This window comes from Heteronotia binoei, chromosome 14, assembly GCF_032191835.1.
Source record: "Heteronotia binoei isolate CCM8104 ecotype False Entrance Well chromosome 14, APGP_CSIRO_Hbin_v1, whole genome shotgun sequence".
NCBI lineage: Eukaryota > Metazoa > Chordata > Lepidosauria > Squamata > Gekkonidae > Heteronotia > Heteronotia binoei.
In genome coordinates, this window is record NC_083236.1 from 34,249,978 (window position 1) to 34,269,952 (window position 19,975).

The window sequence follows — 19,975 nt, forward strand, 5'->3', positions numbered from 1 at the left end:
CGTCTGGCTGACGGATTAAATGTGTTCGTTCAGACAGCCACATCTGGCAATCGATCGTCATCCGGGCTCATCCAGGCTTGCTACGCATGAACGGCGCATTAATTTGACAGTACATAAAGTCCGGCCCTTTTTCAAAACATCGGCACAAGATTGGCTTTTTGTTGTTTGGACAGCTCACGCGCGATACTGCCTCTCACCTTTTTTTTTAAAGAAAGCCCCAGCAGACATGCACATTGCCAGATCATCCGGGAATCTGAGGTGACGCTTCTGCTTCTCCAATCAACACAGGATCGGAGGGGGGGGGGAACGTTATCCCACTATTCAGAACAGGAAAAAATTCTTTTTTTTCAATGTGGAGGATTTCAAGATATCATTGTCACTGCCAATTTCTAGGAAAATAATTGCTGGCAGTTCCATGGTTTGGATCGGCAATGTTAATTCTGGAAACTTTCGCCCTTCCCCCCTGCCTCTGAAGAAAGTTTTGATTTCCCAGCTCCAAACAGTTGGGCGCATGTTCAATGGACCCCCTCCCCTCCCAGAAATCACCATCTGATTACGCATGCTCCAAGAAAGGAGCGTGATAGTATGGGATGTCTGACCGCGCACAACAGAATGAATTGCATTCTTGGATGCTCGTCTGAACTGCCCTGCATCGATTCAATATTCAGCAGTTCAGATTTGAGCGCTATACACCCGCTTTTAATGGTACGTGTGACTGCACCCCAGGATAGACAAATGGTAGGTGAGAAAAAGTCCAGCTGTGGAGGGGACAGGACCTGAGTTGGAAGGTCCATTCAGCCACTGCAGAGATACAGATACAGCTCACTAGCATGGTCTTGCCTGCCAGAGCAAATGGCAACAGTAACCCAGCCTGGATTCCTTCCTCCACTGACTGAGAAAAGCGGGGCATTAAAAGACTCTTGTCACCTGCTTTGTGTGAGATGCCGTCGTTCACTCTTACTAATGTCTATAAAATTGGGGGTGGTGGAAGGTACCATTCTATGCCTGCTACTGCAGTTTTTCAAACTGCGCAGGTGTGCATAACTTTGGACAAGAGTGGTGTAAAGGTTTCTTGTCATTAAGCTTCTTCCAAATTCTAATTTACAGAATTTACAAATTCTAATTTACAGAAATACACAGCCAGATACTCTCTTGGGGCATGGCCATATTGGCAGAATAAGCACACACATGAGAAATATCAGTTTACATTGCGCAGAAGTCCTCCTTGTAACACTCCGTTTGCAAGGTTAAAGAACAGCCATCTCATTGGTCAGAGATAAGATTTGTAGCCTGATCAGGTCAAGAACAGCCATATTTAAGGCATATGTGAACCACCTGTCATACGTGAACCCTTTAACCCTTTCTGTGCCTTAGAGCCAGTTCTACAAAGAGTTTTTACTGTCTGGAAATCTCAGTTGGTTCAAATGACTATGGCTGGGTCGAGCAGAACTGTATTGGATTAAAACTTAAAAACCTGTGCAAGTTGCCAGTTTGTGGGCACAATTCAAAGCACTGGCTCTGACAGCACTAAATGCTCTGGGAGTGCAGCGGCAGAAGACCTGCCTGATCCTATATAAACCCAGGCAGCTGTTAAGATATTGGCAGGTGCTGGTGCTCTTAGCATTTGGATACTGGCATAAAATGTGGCCTTTCTCCAAGGCACTTAGCTTGTGTCTGATTAATTTTGCTGTACTTGTGCTGTACTTTGTACTCTTGTTTAGCTGGACATGTGTGTGAATGCATGCAATTATGTTCTAAATTGTTTCCAATATACTGCTTCATCAGAGACTTTGCAGTTGAGATGCAGGAAATAAATAATGTAATAACATAATCAGTGCTCTACCCACAAACCATGAAGGCTGTAGGAAGCAACTGTGCATGGTGGTGGTGACTTACCGGTAATTAATCCCCATTCCCTCTTGCTGAAGCCATATCTTGTTTTGATTGATTAGGCTAGGTTATGCTGGAATGGGCCCAGTAATTCTCATTCTTACTTGCCAAGTCTTCCTCCCTGATTCCAATAAGAACAAGTTACTCATGCTTATCAAAAAGGGAGGGGCTCTGGCTCCACAGCAGAATATCTGCTTGGCATGCAGAAGTGCCCTGGTTAAATCCAGGTTAAGGATCCAAAATTAAGTGATGTGAAACACCCTGACTGAGTACCTGGAGAGCCACTGCCAGTTTGAGTAGACAACGACCTTGATGGACCAATGGTCTGATTCAGTATTAAGGCCGCCTTGTGTTTGTTCATTCTTGTCTTCCACAAAGAGGCATGCATGGCAGACTTCTCTTATGCAAACATGCGAGTTCAATGAGGATGAAATTTTTTACTTAGAATGAATTACAAATAAAGACAAACCCCTGAAACAAGCAATAAATTCTATAAACAAAGCAAAACAAAGAACATTTTACATTCCGTGGATTTCAGTGGGGGAGAAGGAAGCACAACTTGCCCAGTGCTTTAAATATATTTCTGGATCCTGCTAATATGGACACTTGTAAGAAACTAGTAAAAAACTAGATCAATACTTTGAATGGTGGCTTGGAAGCCTTCAAATTCACTTGCCACAGAGGGCATAGGCCAAACTCAAGATTGAAAAGAGTCAACCTTTGTATACTCTGTAGGGCATGCAGCAGTGTGACAGCATCAAGATGCACAATTAAAGGCACAGGCTTTGTGACTAATGCCACCTGACATATTGCTGCATGTACTCCATCCCCTCATAAGGCAAAAGAACAAATCCAAGTCAACTGGGCTGAGTTTCTTCATTGCTCAGTCCAATCCATACTTTGTGTCTTCACTGTTACTTTCTGGTATGCAGCAGGATCCTACATTTTCTAGAGAGCATGGTACAATAGCTGCTTCAGAGACAAACCCTGTTAAGGAAGGAAATTGTAAGCGTTTTTTTAACCACTGTAACTTTTAAAAATTGCAAAAACCTCAAACTCTTCTGAAGACAGCTGCATTTGAAGGAAAAAAAGTTTTTCTTTTAGGTGGAGCAGAGAGAAATGTCTTTTGCTTCCTGCAAATGCAACTATGTTCAAAAGATTTTTATTTGTGAAATCATATTTTTCAACTGGACATCTGAAGGCCCAAGTAGGTGAGAACCTGGGAGAACTGTTAACTCATCTCCCAGTTAAAAACCCACCCCCCAAATAACCTACCAGGGAGGGGCACTCAGACTGGACTGGGGCCACATCACTGAATGAAACCCATTTTCACAGTTTAAACAGCCCCCCGCCAATGCAATTTAACCCAAAGGTATTTTTTGAAGAGCAAATAGCATTGAAGTGAAAAGTGAGCCACATATTGCCTTGAGTAAACATGCCTTCTTGACTGCACACAATAATCTGTGCATTGAGCTCTATGTGCGTAGAACCCAATGTGTGATCATGTGGGAAAGTGGCTAGGCTTTCTGCGTGCAAACAGTGTGATGAGAAGCCAGTCATCAGTTCATGGAATAGCCTTGGGAAGTGGCAAAGATGCCACTGAACCAATTTCCTAAGAATATAAATGAACAGCAATGGAATAGGTGCTCACCAAATTATGGGGATTGTCACCTCGACCCTGCATGTGTGAATTTACCTGGGCCTTTGGATGTAGCTTGGCTTTCCCCATCTCCCACTCCTTCTGGGGGTGGTTCAGTTGTTTCATCAGGTTTTGATGGCTTTATTGAAGACTCCAAAGGCTTGGGCAAAATCTCTTCAATCAATGGCTTCAAAGGTTTTTCTGGCTGACTTTCAGTTTCCAAGTTTTCCTCTTTTAGTACTAGTAAATCTTCTATCATGGGCTTTGCAGCTGCCTTTGTACTGTTTTCAGATACCTTATATATGCTTGAAAAGATGGCAGCTGGAATCTCCTCTGCTACTGTGTTGCCAGAAGCAGCTGTCTTGCTTTCTACCACTGTGCGGTCACTACTATCACTTCCTTCAGAAATCACTTCAATCTTCAGAGGGCAGGTTTGCTAGAAAGGTAAAATAACCAGCTTGAAAAAATTCTTTCCACAATTTCTTTTGTTACCTTGGGGACCAATGATCTGGCTTTTCTCACCACTATCTTGCAGACAGTCCTTCAGAAAACTCTGTGTGTGAGCGGCAGGATAGGTAAGGCCAGGCCCGTAGCTACGAGGGGGCCTGTGGGGGCACAGCCCCTTGACTGCTAGGCCAACCAGCCTCCAGTGCCTCGGCTGCATCCTTCTCCATTCTGCTGTCATCATACACTGTTGCTTCTGCTTGCTCAGGGGACGTGATCATAACACAGTTGCTTCTGCTTGCTTAGGGGCTGAAAGAATTCTCTGACCCCTCAGCAAGCAGAAACAATGGGGCACTTTCAGAGCCCAGGACTGAAAGTTAAGCTGTGTGTTGCTTCTGCTTGCTTAGGGGCTGGAAGAAATATCTGACCCCTCAGCAAGCAGAAACAAGGGAGCACTCTCAGTGCCCAGGACTGAAAGTTAAGCTCCCTGTTGCTTCTGCTTGCTTAGGGGCTGGAAGAAATCTCTGACCCCCCCCCCAGCAAGCAGAAACAACTGGGCACTTTCAGTGCCCAAGACTGAAAGTTAAGCTCAGTGTTGCTTCTGCTTGCTTAGGGGCTGGAAGAAATCACTGACCCCTCGGCAAGCAGAAACAACAGGGCACTTTCAGCGCCTAGGACTGAAAGTTAAGCTCCACGTTGGGCTGACGTTGTGCTAGAGGGCGCCTGCAAGAAGAGGCCATACTGGCCCTCAAGTGGGGCGGTGGGGGTAGGGGGCGGATGGCTCCATTGCAGGCAGGGTAGGGTAGGCTGGCGCACACAAGTGGAGGTCCCAGCTGCAGTCCGGGGCTGGGGAACAGTGGAGAGGTGATGTTCGCCTGCATGGGTTTTCTGGCCTGGTCTTGCTGGCCACCTGAGCGAAGGTGGGAGCTGCACTTGGGCAGCCTCGGCTCGCCCTCTGACAGGAAGAAATCCGAATTGGAGGTCTTGTAGCCCCATAAGTCAGTTGCAACTTGGTGGTGCCTTCCATCCTGCCCCCCTTTGTCCCACCGGGCTTGCCTAGCTGGATCATGCTACAGGTAAGGGCAGGAGACTGTGCAGCACGTATCTAAACCTCTGAGTGGCTCCCCACCAGAGCTGCTGGAAGAGGGGTGGAAAGGGATCACCTTGGGGTAGCTGTGAGGAAGGGGGAGGCTGTATGGCAGTGAGCTGGCAGCTTTCCTCCTCAGCGGTGGTAGGAGAGAAGGCCATGGAGGTTGGGGCCACTATGTGCCCCCTGAAAAAAATCAGGGCCCCCCAATTCTTCAAATCTTGGCTACAGGGCTGGGTAAGGCAGGCTCCATCAAAGCGTTTTTAGGCTGACAAATGAGAAAGAGAACAGAAGCTTCAAAGTGACTATTCTCAGTTGAGTGGGGACCAGCTGGGAGGGCCTCCCCCCAGTACAAGGGATAACAAACTAACTAATTTGAAGAAGCCCTGTCTGCTGGAGCACGTGGGAAGGCACCATCCTCCTTGATGCAGAAGGAGACCTACACGAGCATTTATGCACATAGTGCTTGTATGTCCCATGGGCCAATTTCAAAAGGTTCTAAGGATCACCTAACCTCCAAATGGGTCATTGTTGCCCTTTCAGGAACATCCCCTCATTTGCACCATGTACTCAGCACTCAAAGGGCCTCAGTCTGATGAAAGTCAATTAGGAAGACTTGCCTGGTTGATGAAGACCTCATTGCACAGTGAGGCTTCACTGATATCCACATCTTCCAAATCAGGCAGTTCCTAAAAATTAAAATGAGCCAGGCATTTATTGAGTAAAGTCACTTTTAAAAATGAAAAATAAGGGAATGTGTAGGAAAAGGAGAAAGTCAAAACGTTGGATTCTCCATTCCAGTCCCAATTCCCCCCCCCACACACACTTCTTATTCTTAATACGTACATCAAGAAAGAGTTTCTCTGATACATCTAGCTTAATTTGTTCAATCTCTTCAGATTCATCCAGGTCAGTAATCAGTGGTCCTGGCCCAGCCATCTTATCGACTGGCACTTCTAAAAAAGAGACAATTACATATGGTGGAAAAGTAATACTGAATTACGTTCTGGGTCTTGACACCCCTCTAACTCCTTTGCCTGAATTCATACTGGGACTGATACCCTTCTCTTTTGGTAATATTTTGCTCCATAGTTAGGGGAACGATTTACTTTTTTCACATTTCAAGGCATTTTTTTTCTTTTTAAAATCCTGATTGTATTTAATCACTTGTTCTAAGGAAGTCAATCCAGAAATAAACCCCAATGAAAACAGTGGGTCTTGGTTCTGTCTTAAGGGTTCTGGACGAATATGTTCAATTCAGAGTTGCACCATACTAAACCCACTGACTTCAAGGGACTTAGACTGATGTAAATCTGTTTAGGACTGCACGATACATGTTACACATTTCTGCTCTGTCAAAGTTTTTCTAACAGCAATGAACTAAGATATTTGTTACATTTCATATGCTGGTCACAAATCTACTTTACATTCTATATAAAGTGTTCATTTGCATTATGTCTGAAACTGTAACAAGCTCGTAGGTCAATATTATGACTCTCATAGAGAGAGGGCTAATGTTGCCTATCCTAAGAAGCTTAGAGCTAAGGTGACAGCTGAACTGGACTCACAGCTCAGTCTTACCTATGTTTCCCATAATCTCCTGAAAATTATGATGGAGATGTTGAAACACAGGTTTCACATTCAACTCTGAATGGAAGGTGAACACAAACATATGCATCCTCTGACTTTCAAGTGGAGACTGAGGATGAAGCATTTGATAGGAAGAATTAGTGAGTGAAAGAGTTCCCTTCTGCTAGAAGTAATCACTTCTAGGCACTGCTTCCCTAGCTAAGCTCTCTATGAATGTTTGGGGAAGAAAGAGCACTTTTTGGAGGGAGGGGAGTAGGTGATTTGCAGGGGACAACCAGCAGAAGCATGCCCATTCTTCCTTTAAAAATTCAACCCTGCCCAGCCATTAAGATAGTCTTTAGGGGCCCTGCTTTGGGTGCTCCCATCCTCTGAGGCTAGATGGGTGGCAATCCAAGAACATGTCTTCTCTGTGATGGCACCAAAATTATGGAATTCTCTCCCCAGAGAGATCCACCCATCCTCCTTGATCACTGTCTTCTGCCAGTGGGTGTTTTGTCTCCTTATTTTTAATAGCTGTTTTTAAATATATATACCTGATGTTTTAAAAAATTTTAATCGTTCACTGTTTTGCAGGACTTAATTGGGCAGAAAGGTCAGATATAAATGCTATACATAAACGCATAAAACAAAGTGCCATTCTGCGCTCCCTCAAAAACATGACTTTTGGAACCTTGTTGAAATAATTAGGTGATCTTGCAGGGTTCTATTTTGTTTTCCACAATGATTAACATCTACATGCCACTGCTGGGAGAGCTGGTTCAGAGATTTGCAGTCTGGTATCATCAATGTGTATACAGTTCTATTTTTCCTTTTATCTGAATTTTTACTGGCTTTTACTGTGCTGGTTCACATGTTTTCAAATTGTTTTTATTATTACTCTTTTGAATATTTTATCTCTGGCTTTGCTTTTAATGTTTTACTTCCTCAAATTTTATCTAGTTTTTTATGCTGCTATCTTCATACTTTTTAAAAAAAATGCATTTTCATGCACACTACTGCTAAAATATCTTTTTTTATAGAGAGAGCGGAGTACAAATGTTTTAAATAAACGAATCTATGACTTTGCCTTTGGTTTGAGCAAAATCAGTATAGTGTTTGCTCATTCTCATTATTGCTCTTCAGTTTGTCTGCAGTAATACCATTACCTTCTTCAGCAGGTCCACTGTTCGAGTAGGAGTCCAAACTTGCTTTTTGTACCATTTGCTGAGTATTATATGGCTTAATGTTCTTGGAGTTATCCATCGGACCTTGTAAGTTTGCAGCTGTAACCAGTTCCTCGTGGGCTTTCATGCTTTCGTCTACAAACTTCTCAATCTTCTCCTTTGTTTCCAATTCTTTGGACATAGCTGATTCCTCTATAGTACTTTCGGTCATGGTGCTGTTGCTTGAAAATGTACTCTCCCCTGGAATACCACAACACCCGTAAAAATTAGTGAGTTTACCAGCAGGATAAATTAATATACTAAATTCTTGTTCTGAACATTGCTGTTTCACTGAAAAACACAAGTCATAAGGATATGTCGGTTCTCCCAAGGCTGAGGCTAGGAAATCATTAAAGAGACCAGCTGTGGACTCTTTCAACCACAAAAAAGAGATGGGGAGCCAGTTACATCCTGCCATTCCATAGATACAAATAAACTTCTGTATCTCCTTGGCTGGTGGCCAATTGTCACTTCAAGGTGATCTTGCCCTTAAACTGGGCCTCAGTGACACCAGATGCAATTCAAAGAGAGGTAAAAGTATTGTTCAGCATAGGCAAACAATAATTATTTCAGAGCTCTGAAGATAATACTAGAGGCACTGTTGCCTATAATGGACTTAGCATAGTCATCTGAAGATATTTTGGCTCCAAAAGCAGAAAATTCCTATCCTTCCTTCCCCAATTAATAAAGAGCACAATTCTCCCAAACATTCTTTGAGCAAGTCACAGTGTAACAAATGAGAAGTGAGCAAGAGCATTACTATGATGGATTAAGAGGTGTGTTGTCTTAATCTCGTATTTCCTATACCTTTAGCACTTAAGACAAACATAATAAGATGATTCACCAGCTTTACCCCATCCTCCAACAGTTAGCCATGATATATGTTAGCTGTACTAGGCAATGTCAGTACTATAATTCACTGATGACTGGTTTTATCCATATGTGGCAGCGATGCCCTTGTACAGTCAAGCTTTGGGAAAAGGTTCATTAAAAGTTGGAATCTGGATGTGAATTGATGGTGCTTTTAAGGTCAGAAGTGTCATTATTAAATAATGCTGCAAGGTTCCCTAAGTGACTGCAGATAGATCTCTTATACTTAATTTCTATCCATCACCATGATTATTCTAGCAAGGCATTGGAAGCAGAACAATGCTCTGAATATCCAAGAATGGAGAGAGAAAGTTAAGGAAATATGTGTTAATTTAAAGCTTATTTACAAAGGTGTTTGCTTCAGTTGGAATCTTTATGGGTCCCTTTAATTAATTAGATGACTCATAATGTCCATAAATGGCTGTAATATGAATTCTCCTTTTAAATTTTCTTTTGATGTATAAAAACTAAAACATTTCATTAAAAAATACTACACACTACCTAAGGTCCTACTTTCCCATAAACTTATTTGAATTCTCAGATCTTGCAGCAACTCAGATTTCTCTCTGCTGCCACCTACAAGGTTTGGGTTAGCAGTTACAATGGGGTTTTTCTGCTGTGGAACTGGGAGATTGGCTTGAATATAGATTTCATTCCAAAAGCTGGAGCAGATTTCCTTTGTTAAAAGGATATCTTGGAGGGTCTGACATAAATAGTGCTGTTTTATAGAACTTTATAATAGTTTTACATGCTTTGTTTTATTTATTTGGAATTGTCCTGGATTTTGGACAAAGGCAGGAGAGAAATGTTTAAAACATTGAGGTACATTAATATTAAATAATGTACAGGAGGTCTTAACATTAAGGTACAGCATCTTTGGTCCAAATGTTAACCACAAACCTTCTTGATTGCTGGTCAATGTCTCACCACTTCTTCCCATTTCCTGTTGCCTTTTCTTCTCTACAGCTCTTCGACGGATTGTGCTGAGTGCATCAATGCTGTCTTGGATCTTCTTTCGATCTTTGGCCTCCCACAGTTCCCTTTCTTTTTTCTCAGCTTCACGGCCCCCCTTTGCCCAGGCTTCCGCACAGGCCCTAATCATAACAAGCAAGAGTTCCATCAGCTATCTCAAAGTGCATTCTGTTTATTGTGCTGGGATTTACTGGAGCAAAGTGGAGCATTTGAAGGCTCCTACAAGGGAGGACAGAGGCGGGCCAATGCAGGGCTTATGGTCTGACCATGTGCCGCCCTGAGCCATTCGTGGGAAGGGCGGGATATAAATCTCGAATAAATAAATAAATAAAAAGAGAAGGACATTAGTCCACCCACATAGAAATGCCACCATCACTATGGGATTCGAGCAGGGCTTTTTTTTTTTTGTGGGAACTCCTTTGCATATTAGGCCACACACTCCTGATGTAGCCAATCCTCCTGGAGCTTATAGTAGGCCTTGTACTAAAAGTCCTGTAAACTCTTGGTGGATTGGCTACATCAGGGGTGTGCAGCCTAATATTGCAAAGGAATTCCTACTACAAAAATAGCCCTGGATTGGAAGTGGTCATGGGTTCACAACCTCTCTGGAGATAAACAATATCTCTATTTGAGGCTAGTCCAGGTTATGTTCCAGAAGTTAATGATATTAGGGCCACCACTTACAAGAACTTGCCTTATTTGTTTAGAATCAAGATTTTGGTTTATAAGTGCTTTAAAGGACTTCTTTTTAACCAGGACTTTTTTTGAATAGGAATGCACAGGAACATAGTTTCAGCTGGCTTGGAATCAGGGGTGTGTGGCCTAATATGCAAATGAGTTCCTGCTGGGCTTTTTCTACAGGAAAGCCCTGTGTGAAACAATGGTGGTGTCAGGGGTGTGGCCTGATATGCAAATGGTGTGGCCTAATATGCAAATATGTTCCTGCTGGGCTTTTTCTACAACCCACCCCACCCCCCATTTTAACTATCATAATTCTGTGAGGAAAATGCCATTTAACAGATGAGATAGTCCAGTACTGATGAAGTAGTGAATTATTCTATTGCACTTGCTACCCCTCTCCATTTTACCTGTCCCTTGGAAAAACTGGCCTATCGTCCAAATACGTCAGATGCTTCAATCGGATAGTAAACGTCCTTCTATAATTAGCTATTTTCTTAATTACTTCATTTCCCATCAAATTTAATACACGCTGCAAGAGGAAACAACAAAAAATTATTTCTGGAGAGCACCTAAAGCCAACCCAGAATGAAAGTTATTTGGCTAAATTAATAAAATACCATTCTTCTCAAGGTTCAGCTCTCAATGAACTTTCAGTCATATCTAAAGTGATGTTGCCATGGGCACTAACTAATTGCTGTTGTTTTTAACAAGAGTCATCTACATTAAACCTATTAAGGACAACAGTGTGTGGTGATTTTTGCTGAAGAGTAAGCATTTAAAAATTTAGATTGCATAAACTCTTGGGGAAAGGACTTGTCCCTCTTGTTATGGTATTCTGCAACAGTGCCACATCTGTATACTAGCAGCCAAACTTGAGAACTCCCCAAGTTTGCAGAAAAATCTTAAAACAAACAAACACAAAACACAGGGGGATTTCAAAAATACAATTGTCTTCACGTGCAGACAATGCACTTAGGGAAACCACTCCAGCCAGCCACTGTGCTGGCAGGCCCAGCTGATGTAGAGGATGTCGGCAGCCTCATGAGCCCAGGCACTGTGGCACCTGCTGAGAGCCTGGGATCAAGAGATGAGGACACCAGCAGCCTCACTGGGCTCGAGCATGGTGGTGGTGGATGCTGGCTGCTGATCTGGACCCAAGCACAGCAATGGCAGATGCCAGCAGCCACCACAGCAGCCACTTCTTGTAAGAGGTAGCCCTAATACTGGGGCAGATGCCAGCAGGTACTACAGTGGCAGCAGACACCAGCTGCTGGGCTTAATGTTGAGTGGTGGGGCCTGGAGACTTGCCATCTCAGCAATGGGGCGAGGGATGTGGGATTCCCCCCCCCCCCCATGAGTCTCACAGGCCCTTTACTTGTATATACAGTATAATGAGTGATGCTAAAATACTGCAAAACCCTAAGAAGGATGCCTCTTTCAGAAGACAATGATTTCTCAGTCAGGAGATTATTTATAATTTAATAGACAATTTATCACTTATGGTTAACAGCATGATCTTTATGCATGTTTACTTAAAAGTAAATCCTACTTCATTCAGTGGGACTTACTCCCAAGTAAGTGTGCCTACAATTGTGGCCTCAGTTTTTGTGCATTCCTTTGGGACTGGGAGGAGAAGCACTTCTATATCGTGACCAGTTATTTATGTCCACATTTCAATCAGTTTCAAATCTGCAACTTTAATCCTTTGATTAAATTGATTAATATGCTTTATTCTACAACGATAATAACCAATTACCATTCTAAAGGCGTTGGATAAGCATGAGCATGAGTACTGGACAGAAGGAATACCCTGTTCTTAAAGTAACCAGGGCAAAGTGTGTGTTGCACTGGTTTCCTTCCCAAAGGGAGTCATTCTTTCCTTACCATTGACCCTTTCCCCTCTCTTATGAATGCCTCTGAAAATGACCAAAAACCGAAATAAATTTTCAGTAGGTATGAAAATGTTCATGAAAACAACCCTGACAACTCAGCTTTTTTTCTGCGAACTCTGAACACAGAGTGCCCCTTTACAAGATTCCTGTTGATGAGCACAAAAACCTAGTGCCGGGGATGGAGGGCAGGTTCTGCCTTCACTGTTAAAAGTTCAGTGGTTACTATTACACACAAAGCAAATGCAAATCTCTTATGGGTAATAGCAGAAGGGCATAGTCACTGATACTGGGGCAGGATCTAAATCCATTCCTTGCCCCCAGTAAGTTATTGAGAATCAAACCCATTCTTATTAGATTAGTCCCATTCTGGATTCTGCTTCTTGGTCATCTGCTAGAATACTGTGACCTTTCTTTCACAGCATCATAGTCTATTCGGCCAAAGTAAGGTCAATCATCTGTAGCCAATGGATGTAATACAAGCCTCTCACTGGTGTTGTCAGCAGAGGACACTACTATGCCTTAAAAATAGTAGATCAGGACAAATGGAATCCCGAGTTACTTTGTGCTTACCAGATCAGGCATGGTCTCCAGGACATTTAAAATACCTGGATCATCTAGCTTGTTGTAAGAAAGGTCAAGGACACTGATACTTGGACACTCCTGCAAGTGCTGTATGTCTTCCACTGTTTGTAATTTGTTGTGAGCAAGCTGCAAAGTGTGCAGAACTTTCAAACAAGCTGTTGAACAATAACAGTGCAATGAAAAGAAAAGAAAAGAAAATTAATTCCAGCAATCTTTGCAAAATGAACAGAACCACCAAAGAATCAACTTAGGACTGCAGTACAACTGCCATAGCAAAGATTCTAAAAACTGTATTTTAGGTCTCAGAACAGCATGAACCCAATCTAAGATTTCATTTTCTGATTTTGGGAGAGCAGGCAAGATTCACAGCAAAGTTTAAAGGCCAGCACCTGGATATTTACTAATGCAAATGTATGTATTTTGCTTTTCTTTAAAGATTTGCTGCAGCAAACAATTACCAAAGGAAAAAAAAATTTAAACACCAAAGAGAAATCAACCACAGCAATACAAACAAGGTCTTGGTAATAATAATCCCTTTTATTCCCTATGGATGTCCTCAGAAGTATTCACAAACAAAGCTTCATCTAAAAGCCCCTGTAGAAGAGGACAGCTTTGTACATCTTTCTAAAAATAGTAAATCAAGATTTTCTCTGAACTTTCTCCAGGAGCATACTGAAGAGACTTGGTATAATGTAGAAAGGCCTTAGATCAGGGTGGCCAAACTGTGGCTCTTTCACACATATTGTGTGGTTCTCTAAGCCCCCACGACCTTGTTGGCCAGCATGGAGAAAGTATTTCTCTCTTTAAATCACTTCTCCAAACCAAGCCAACTTGGAGAATGCATTTAAAGTTAAAGTTGCTTTCTTTCCACCTCCCCCTCACCTCCCCCATCTATTTGCCTGCCTGCCTTCTTTCCTTCCTTCCTTGCAGCTCTCAGATTTCATGTCTTGCGGCTCTCAAACATCTGATGTTTATGCTATGTGGCTCTTACATTAAGCCAGTTTGGCCACCCCTGCTTTAGATCAAAGGCAGAGAAGCAAACAATCCTTTGAGAAGGCACCATGAGAAGAAGCTGATTGGTGAAGCAAAATTCCAAACCTTGTCCTATGTATATAAAACTGAAATCAATGGCGCTAAAGTTAGTTAAAGGCAAATACATATTGTACGTTACATCTGGTGACAATAATGCAAGAAAGAATGAGTATAAATTTCACAAAGGGGAACCTGAGGTTTATTATTTACGGTATTTTTATCCTGTTCTTCCTCCAAGGAGTTCATGACAGCAATTCAGTGTTCTTCCCGCTCCGTTTAATCCTCACAACCTTGTAAGGCAGGTTAGGCTGAGAGAAAATAATTGGTTCAAGGTTGCTTTGGTAAGTTTCATTACAAGTTACTAGGGAAAATAATCGTATTATACAGCTGACTAGCTGAAGAAGCTGCTTAAAGAACTTCAGTATTGTCAAGGATATGACTGCAGAGCAGCTTAGTCTTAATACCCTTACGAAGACTTAATTATCTTTCCTTCTAAATTTATGAATTTTAACCTGGCCTTCACCAGAGGCTATTCAAAAATTGCTATGGATTTTTTTTCTCCCTGTATTTTAATACATGAGCACTCAAATACATTTCTGAAACAATGCATCTTGTATCACTGAAGGCTGAGATTCTTACAGAGGTTCTCAATGGTCTTGACGTAATTGTTGCTGAGGTTGAGAGAATCCAGCTTTTCCATTGGTTCCAGGTTCTCCATTTTATGAATCAAATTGAGCTGCAGATAAAGGCAACGTAAATCTTTCTGCGCATCCAAGTTCTCAATCTTTGTCAGGCCATTGCATTCTAGCCATAGGCATTTCAGTCCAGTATATTCTTCCAGATTCTCCAAACGGTCAAATCCTAGGGTGGGTGGGGGGATAATAAAGATGCAATATTGGGAGAACACCTAAGTAGACATCATGGCAGCAGCAGAGTGAGGTAAGAGACTATACTCTCTGATAGTCTTGCACCTAGATCCTGACCAGCCCAGACTTGCTCAATTTTAGCAATGGTACTGCACCATGCAGAATGGTTGTAGAACAGTGGGAGACAGAACATTGTTTCCCTCCCCTGGGGTGGCTTTTTTATCTGGGTTTCTACTGGCAAGGCTTACTTTTCGAGTAACAGCCTGGTTTGATCAGTCAGTACATACTGGCCCCAATCCAGCCAGTTAGCTATGTCTATGCCCCACTGAAAGCAAACTGGTTATGTAGCACTTGTTCAAAGAGCTTCAGTAAAACAGAAATTGCAGTCCTATGCATAGGGGACTTGCTTGGGGAATCCAGAGAAGTTTGTTTTTGAGTGAAGATGGGAAGAATAAGGCTACTATCATTATTAACTTTTGTTGGCTTGGGACCTTAGATTTTATTTATTTATTTTATTTATTTCATTCGATTTATATCCCACCCTACCCCACCGAAGCGGGCTCAAAACTGATAACAAACTGCAAACTCAAAAGTCACAAAATTCAACAAACCTGCAAGATTGGGCACATAAGCACAAAAAAACTGGTATGTTCTGGAGACAAATCAACCAGTGAACAGCATCACTTTTATATCTTGTTTACCTCCAGAGACAGCTGGTTGGCCAGTTGGTAACAGAGTGCTGGACTAGATGACTCTTATCCATAAGAGCAGTTCTTAGCTTCTACTAACACAAGGGGAATTTAGTGTATACTTCATTCTGAAACATGTATTTAATAGATTATTAAAGGAAATACTGATTAGGGACCTCAAAATTTTGGCTACTACTGTAAATGGTGGCTTATCCCAAGTTCAGGAAAAACAGAATGCTCCCGTTTCTATCTCAATAACAACTGAATGTCTACCTTAATATTACCCAACTTAAACACAACCATATCCCTAAGTATCTTGACATTTCCCTGGATGGGATCTTGAATCATTACCATAATTTTACCAACGTAGCAGCAAAAATATACACACAATACAATATTCCCCAGAAATTATATGGCACAATTTGAGATGCATCTGTTACAACACTTAGATGCTCAGCTTTGGGGCTGGTGTATAGTACTGCAAAATATGGTACTTGAGTGTGGCTCAACAATTCCCATGTCCACAAACTTGATGTCCAACTCAGCACAACAATGAGAACCATCAGCAGATGTATTAAACTCACTCTGACATTGGCTACCCATGTTGTGCCACATTGCTTCCCTGCATCTCTGAAGACAAGATGGCCTTCTTTGTGAATTCTAAAAGATCACTAAAAACAGGGAGTCGCCCATCCACAAAGAGATGGCTGACATGGGCCTATCCAGATTAAGATCCTGACACAGAGTAATAAGATCTGCACAAATCCTGCAATCACAACATTTCATTCTAGGGAATGAATGGTTGCAAACATGGATGCAATCAGTTCCAGTGATATCCATTACCTGATAAATACCAGAGAGGCCTGTAGGATTTGACTTGCCATGTATAATATGGAAAACAATTAATAGAATATGAACAGGATTTGTTGTTTAAATGGGCCAAAATACCAGGACTCAAATGTGGTTGTGGTGCAGCCTGCTAAGGTATTTTCCATCCATTACAGGAGTGTGAGCATCATGCTTTCCAGGGAGATGTGATGGAGCTCGTTGAACTCTCCCCCAGCTGTGACTGAGAGGACTGAAAATTTAGATATTAGTATTTAGGGGGATTGCTCAATCTGTCTGCTTACCTGTTGTATCTACTTGATTACATCTTTTATATTATTATATATATTTTATATACTTCCTTGTGTACATATATGAACATATGAACATATCTTATACTGAATCAGACCTTTGGTCCATCAAAGTCAGTATTGTCTTCTCAGACTGGCAGCGGCTCTCCAGGGTCTCAAGCTGAGGTTTTTCACGCCTACTTGCCTGGACCCTTTTTTGGAGATGCCGGGGATTGAACCTGGGACCTTCTGCTTACCAAGCAGATGCTCTGCCACTGAGCCACCATCCCACCCCTGATTCTGCCTTATGATAAATAAATAATATTAAAATGTCCTGGTTTTGTGCTTCATATTAGTTTTTTAATATTTGTAAGCAGCTTTGAATGTCCTCTGGGATGGAGAAGTGGCATATAGTTTAAAACACTAAAACAAATGCTTCTGTGTTTCCATTTGCTTCTTTAACAAACACCAATTATCTGCCTACATCATCATAGCTTACAGAAATGTTGCTTAGCTGCACTGCAGCACGTAACAGTCAACTGTTACCTTTGTAATGGAGATAGAGGGTGTCATTCAAGTCTGGGGTCATGTATAACTTATGCTGTTTGCAGAGATCTCTCAGCAGCTTTTTGGTCATTCTAAAAAATTAACAGGAAGCATGAACTACTGAAAAAGACTTAGTTAAAAATATACATTCTAGAAGCTTTTTGTAAACAGTCTTTATCTTTGCTATAAAGTAATTCATTAGCAAGTTGTTTCTGCCAAGACTTCTGAAATCTTCTGTCTTTTAGAACTGGTTGCTATTTCCAGTCTGTTTATATACAGGAATGTGCAGCTGAACATTCTCTATGCTGAGAAAAAAGCAAAATGAAAAGCCTGTTTCTTCACTAAGAAGGAGACCACAAACGCATGCAGGGATGAGAAACCCCTTAGCTTCCTGTCCCCCTGTCCCCTTCCCCCCAGATTGTCTGGTCTTTCCCTAATGTGCTCAATCATCAAATATTCCGTAATGTGCTCATTCATCACATTTTCTCCACAACAGTTCCTAGAGTCTGTCCTCAATCCTGACCAATCACTAGGTTCCGAATCCTTTTCCTGGATTCTGAAAATATCTAGAAATATTCAAAATGGATTGCTGACACTGATGCAGCATCACACCTTGGTTAAAAGCTACGCCTGGCTCACTCGGGTTGCAGACAAAACATTGTGCTATGGTCAATACTAACAAGAGAAGGGTTAGAGAAGGAGAGCAAGGGAGAATGCCCTTCAACACTTTATTATATTGTTAAGAGAACATTTTGCTTGTCTTGCCCATATAAGTTTGTACAGAATACTGTTAGAAACTTAACTTACCTCATTCCACCTTGTTTCAGTTCTGATTTTTCGTTGGATGAGTCAGTCACTAGCTTACAATTACCATTTACTTTCTCTTTATTCTGTTGTGTGTCGGTCACTGAGCTGCCTCCTTTCTCTTGGGCTTGAACAATTATATGTTTATATGGAAACAAGCACATGGCAACATTTGTCTAAATGTACAGATCCAAGAAATCCAGTTGAACAAAGAAATCAAAATTCAGACTTGGGTCCCAAGTGATTTTGGAATCACAAGGAAATTTCAAAGTACTATTGTGAAAGAGAAGCTTGGTTTGAAAAGTCTAACATTTTGCTGTACAGAATTATTCAAGCACTTCCTTGTATAATGTATACTGTATATACTGTATACTTGTATACTGGCCACTGAGCAGAAAGCCAGAAACATGGATATGCTGAACATCTGCTAGACAGCAGTGGTTTTGTGCCACACTTTTCCTAGCATCATTCTAAAAGTATTAAACAAAAGTGAGAAAGAAAAAAAATATTTACATGGATTTTTGGCCTAATCCTGAGGACCCAGTGGTGGCACAATGCTCATTAAAGCAGAAAATGCTATTTCCAGCACAGCAGAAATTAACCCTGCCCTCTAAGCAAAATGTTTCCTCTTACAGGCTCTCCACCACAGCCATTTCTCCTTGCAATACAGAAAACCATCTAGAATCCTAACTGGGGTGGGATTTGCACTGAATAATGGACTAAAAGTATTTCTTGGCCCAATTCAGCAAAACCGTTCTTATGCTCTTAAAGGCATATTGGGCCATTGTTAAAGCACAGGAGCAGGGTCAGTGATGGGGAGCCCTCCCAACAGTGCCAATATTATATATAGCTATGAAGTTGCATATTAAAGAAGCATGGGAATGAAAATTTTCATCCCCAACATCTTCCTACCCCATCCAATTACATACCTACCTTACTATCTACCCCTGAATATCCTGGCAAGATTACAGCATTTCTTACAGGTCAAGCTTAAAAACAAATCCCTAGGTGCCCAACAAAATGTTACAGGAGAATTAAGATGGCAAATTAATTCCTAGCTTCAAAACTGGAGTTACCGTTATAATTTGCCCTTGCAATCACCTGGTTCTCCAGTTCCGTAGTCTTTCCTAATACTTTCCCACTTATGTTGCTCCAGGTTGGTGCCATCCACCATTTCCCTCCTGGTCTCCTGTTTGCCTTCTGGCAGTTGTGGTTCTAGAAGTGAGAGAGAAGCGAATGGGCTTGGTAAATGTTTAATTGTATAAGGCACAACACAGAAGACCCTGTCACCCTCCTTACCACTGAGGGTGAGGAGGGTAAAAAGCAAATTTGCAGTGCGTTAGAGGGTGCAATCTCATGAGGCTTCTCTGGCATAAAGTATCCTTTCCAGATGTAGATTATGATAGCCACAGACCAAAAGGAGCTTACATTGTTCTCCTCTCTGCCACTTTACCCTCACAACAGGCTGAAAGTGTGTCACTGGCCCAAGTTCATTCAGCAAGCATCCATAAGCAGAGGGAGGATTAGAACTGGAGCCTCCCAGATCCAATACTATTTCAGCACTCTCTACCATACCACACTGGTTCAACCAGTTCAGACTGGATTTAAATATATGGCCAAATATCAGCAAGAAGTAAACACTGATATTAGTAGAAACATATCTACAAAATATGTTAACAACTCACTCATTAATGCAAATATTCAAGGTATTACCTGCTTTTATTAGGCTATCCTCATTGCTGGGCAGGACATAAGCATGACTGCAGTCATTAACCTCTTTCTCATCTCTCTGCTCTGCAACAGCATCTCCTGGCCCAGGTTCTTCAGGGACAGGATGCATTTTCAAATATTCTTACTTAGACAAATTGTAAGAAAGTTTTATCATGCTCCGTCTTTGATCTGTTTTTGTTCTGCTCCTTTGAGCTAAAAGGTGATTAAATTAAATTAAAATTAATTGCTGCTTTTACTCATCCTATTTTAATTCAAATACTTTATTATTGTGAACTGCTTTGAGAACATTATACAAATATCACTCCTTCTGATTCCAGAGAGGCAGCCAGGCTAGTATACTGCA

General features: G+C 41.7%; 1 protein-coding gene across 2 annotated transcripts; it reads right to left on the reverse strand.

Annotated features, from left to right (window-relative positions):
- Positions 1-2,312: 2,312 nt before the first annotated feature.
- DNAAF1 (dynein axonemal assembly factor 1) lies at positions 2,313-19,751 on the reverse strand. Of its 2 annotated transcripts, XM_060253701.1 has the most exons (13): positions 19,615-19,751; positions 19,003-19,116; positions 17,905-18,028; positions 17,098-17,189; positions 14,521-14,742; positions 12,838-13,004; positions 10,783-10,904; positions 9,623-9,816; positions 7,796-8,053; positions 5,907-6,016; positions 5,681-5,749; positions 3,587-3,965; positions 2,313-2,877 (listed from the first exon to the last, which is right to left on the reverse strand). In XM_060253701.1, the coding sequence occupies exons 1-13, from the start codon at positions 19,739-19,741 to the stop codon at positions 2,774-2,776; spliced, it is 2,082 nt and encodes a 693-aa protein (XP_060109684.1). In that variant the 5' UTR covers positions 19,742-19,751; the 3' UTR covers positions 2,313-2,773. The 2 variants fall into 2 exon arrangements, with proteins under 2 accessions (XP_060109684.1, XP_060109682.1); XM_060253699.1 differs by lacking the exons at positions 2,313-2,877; positions 3,587-3,965 and having other exon boundaries at positions 5,648-5,749; positions 9,650-9,816.
- Between the last annotated feature and the right edge of the window lie 224 nt (positions 19,752-19,975).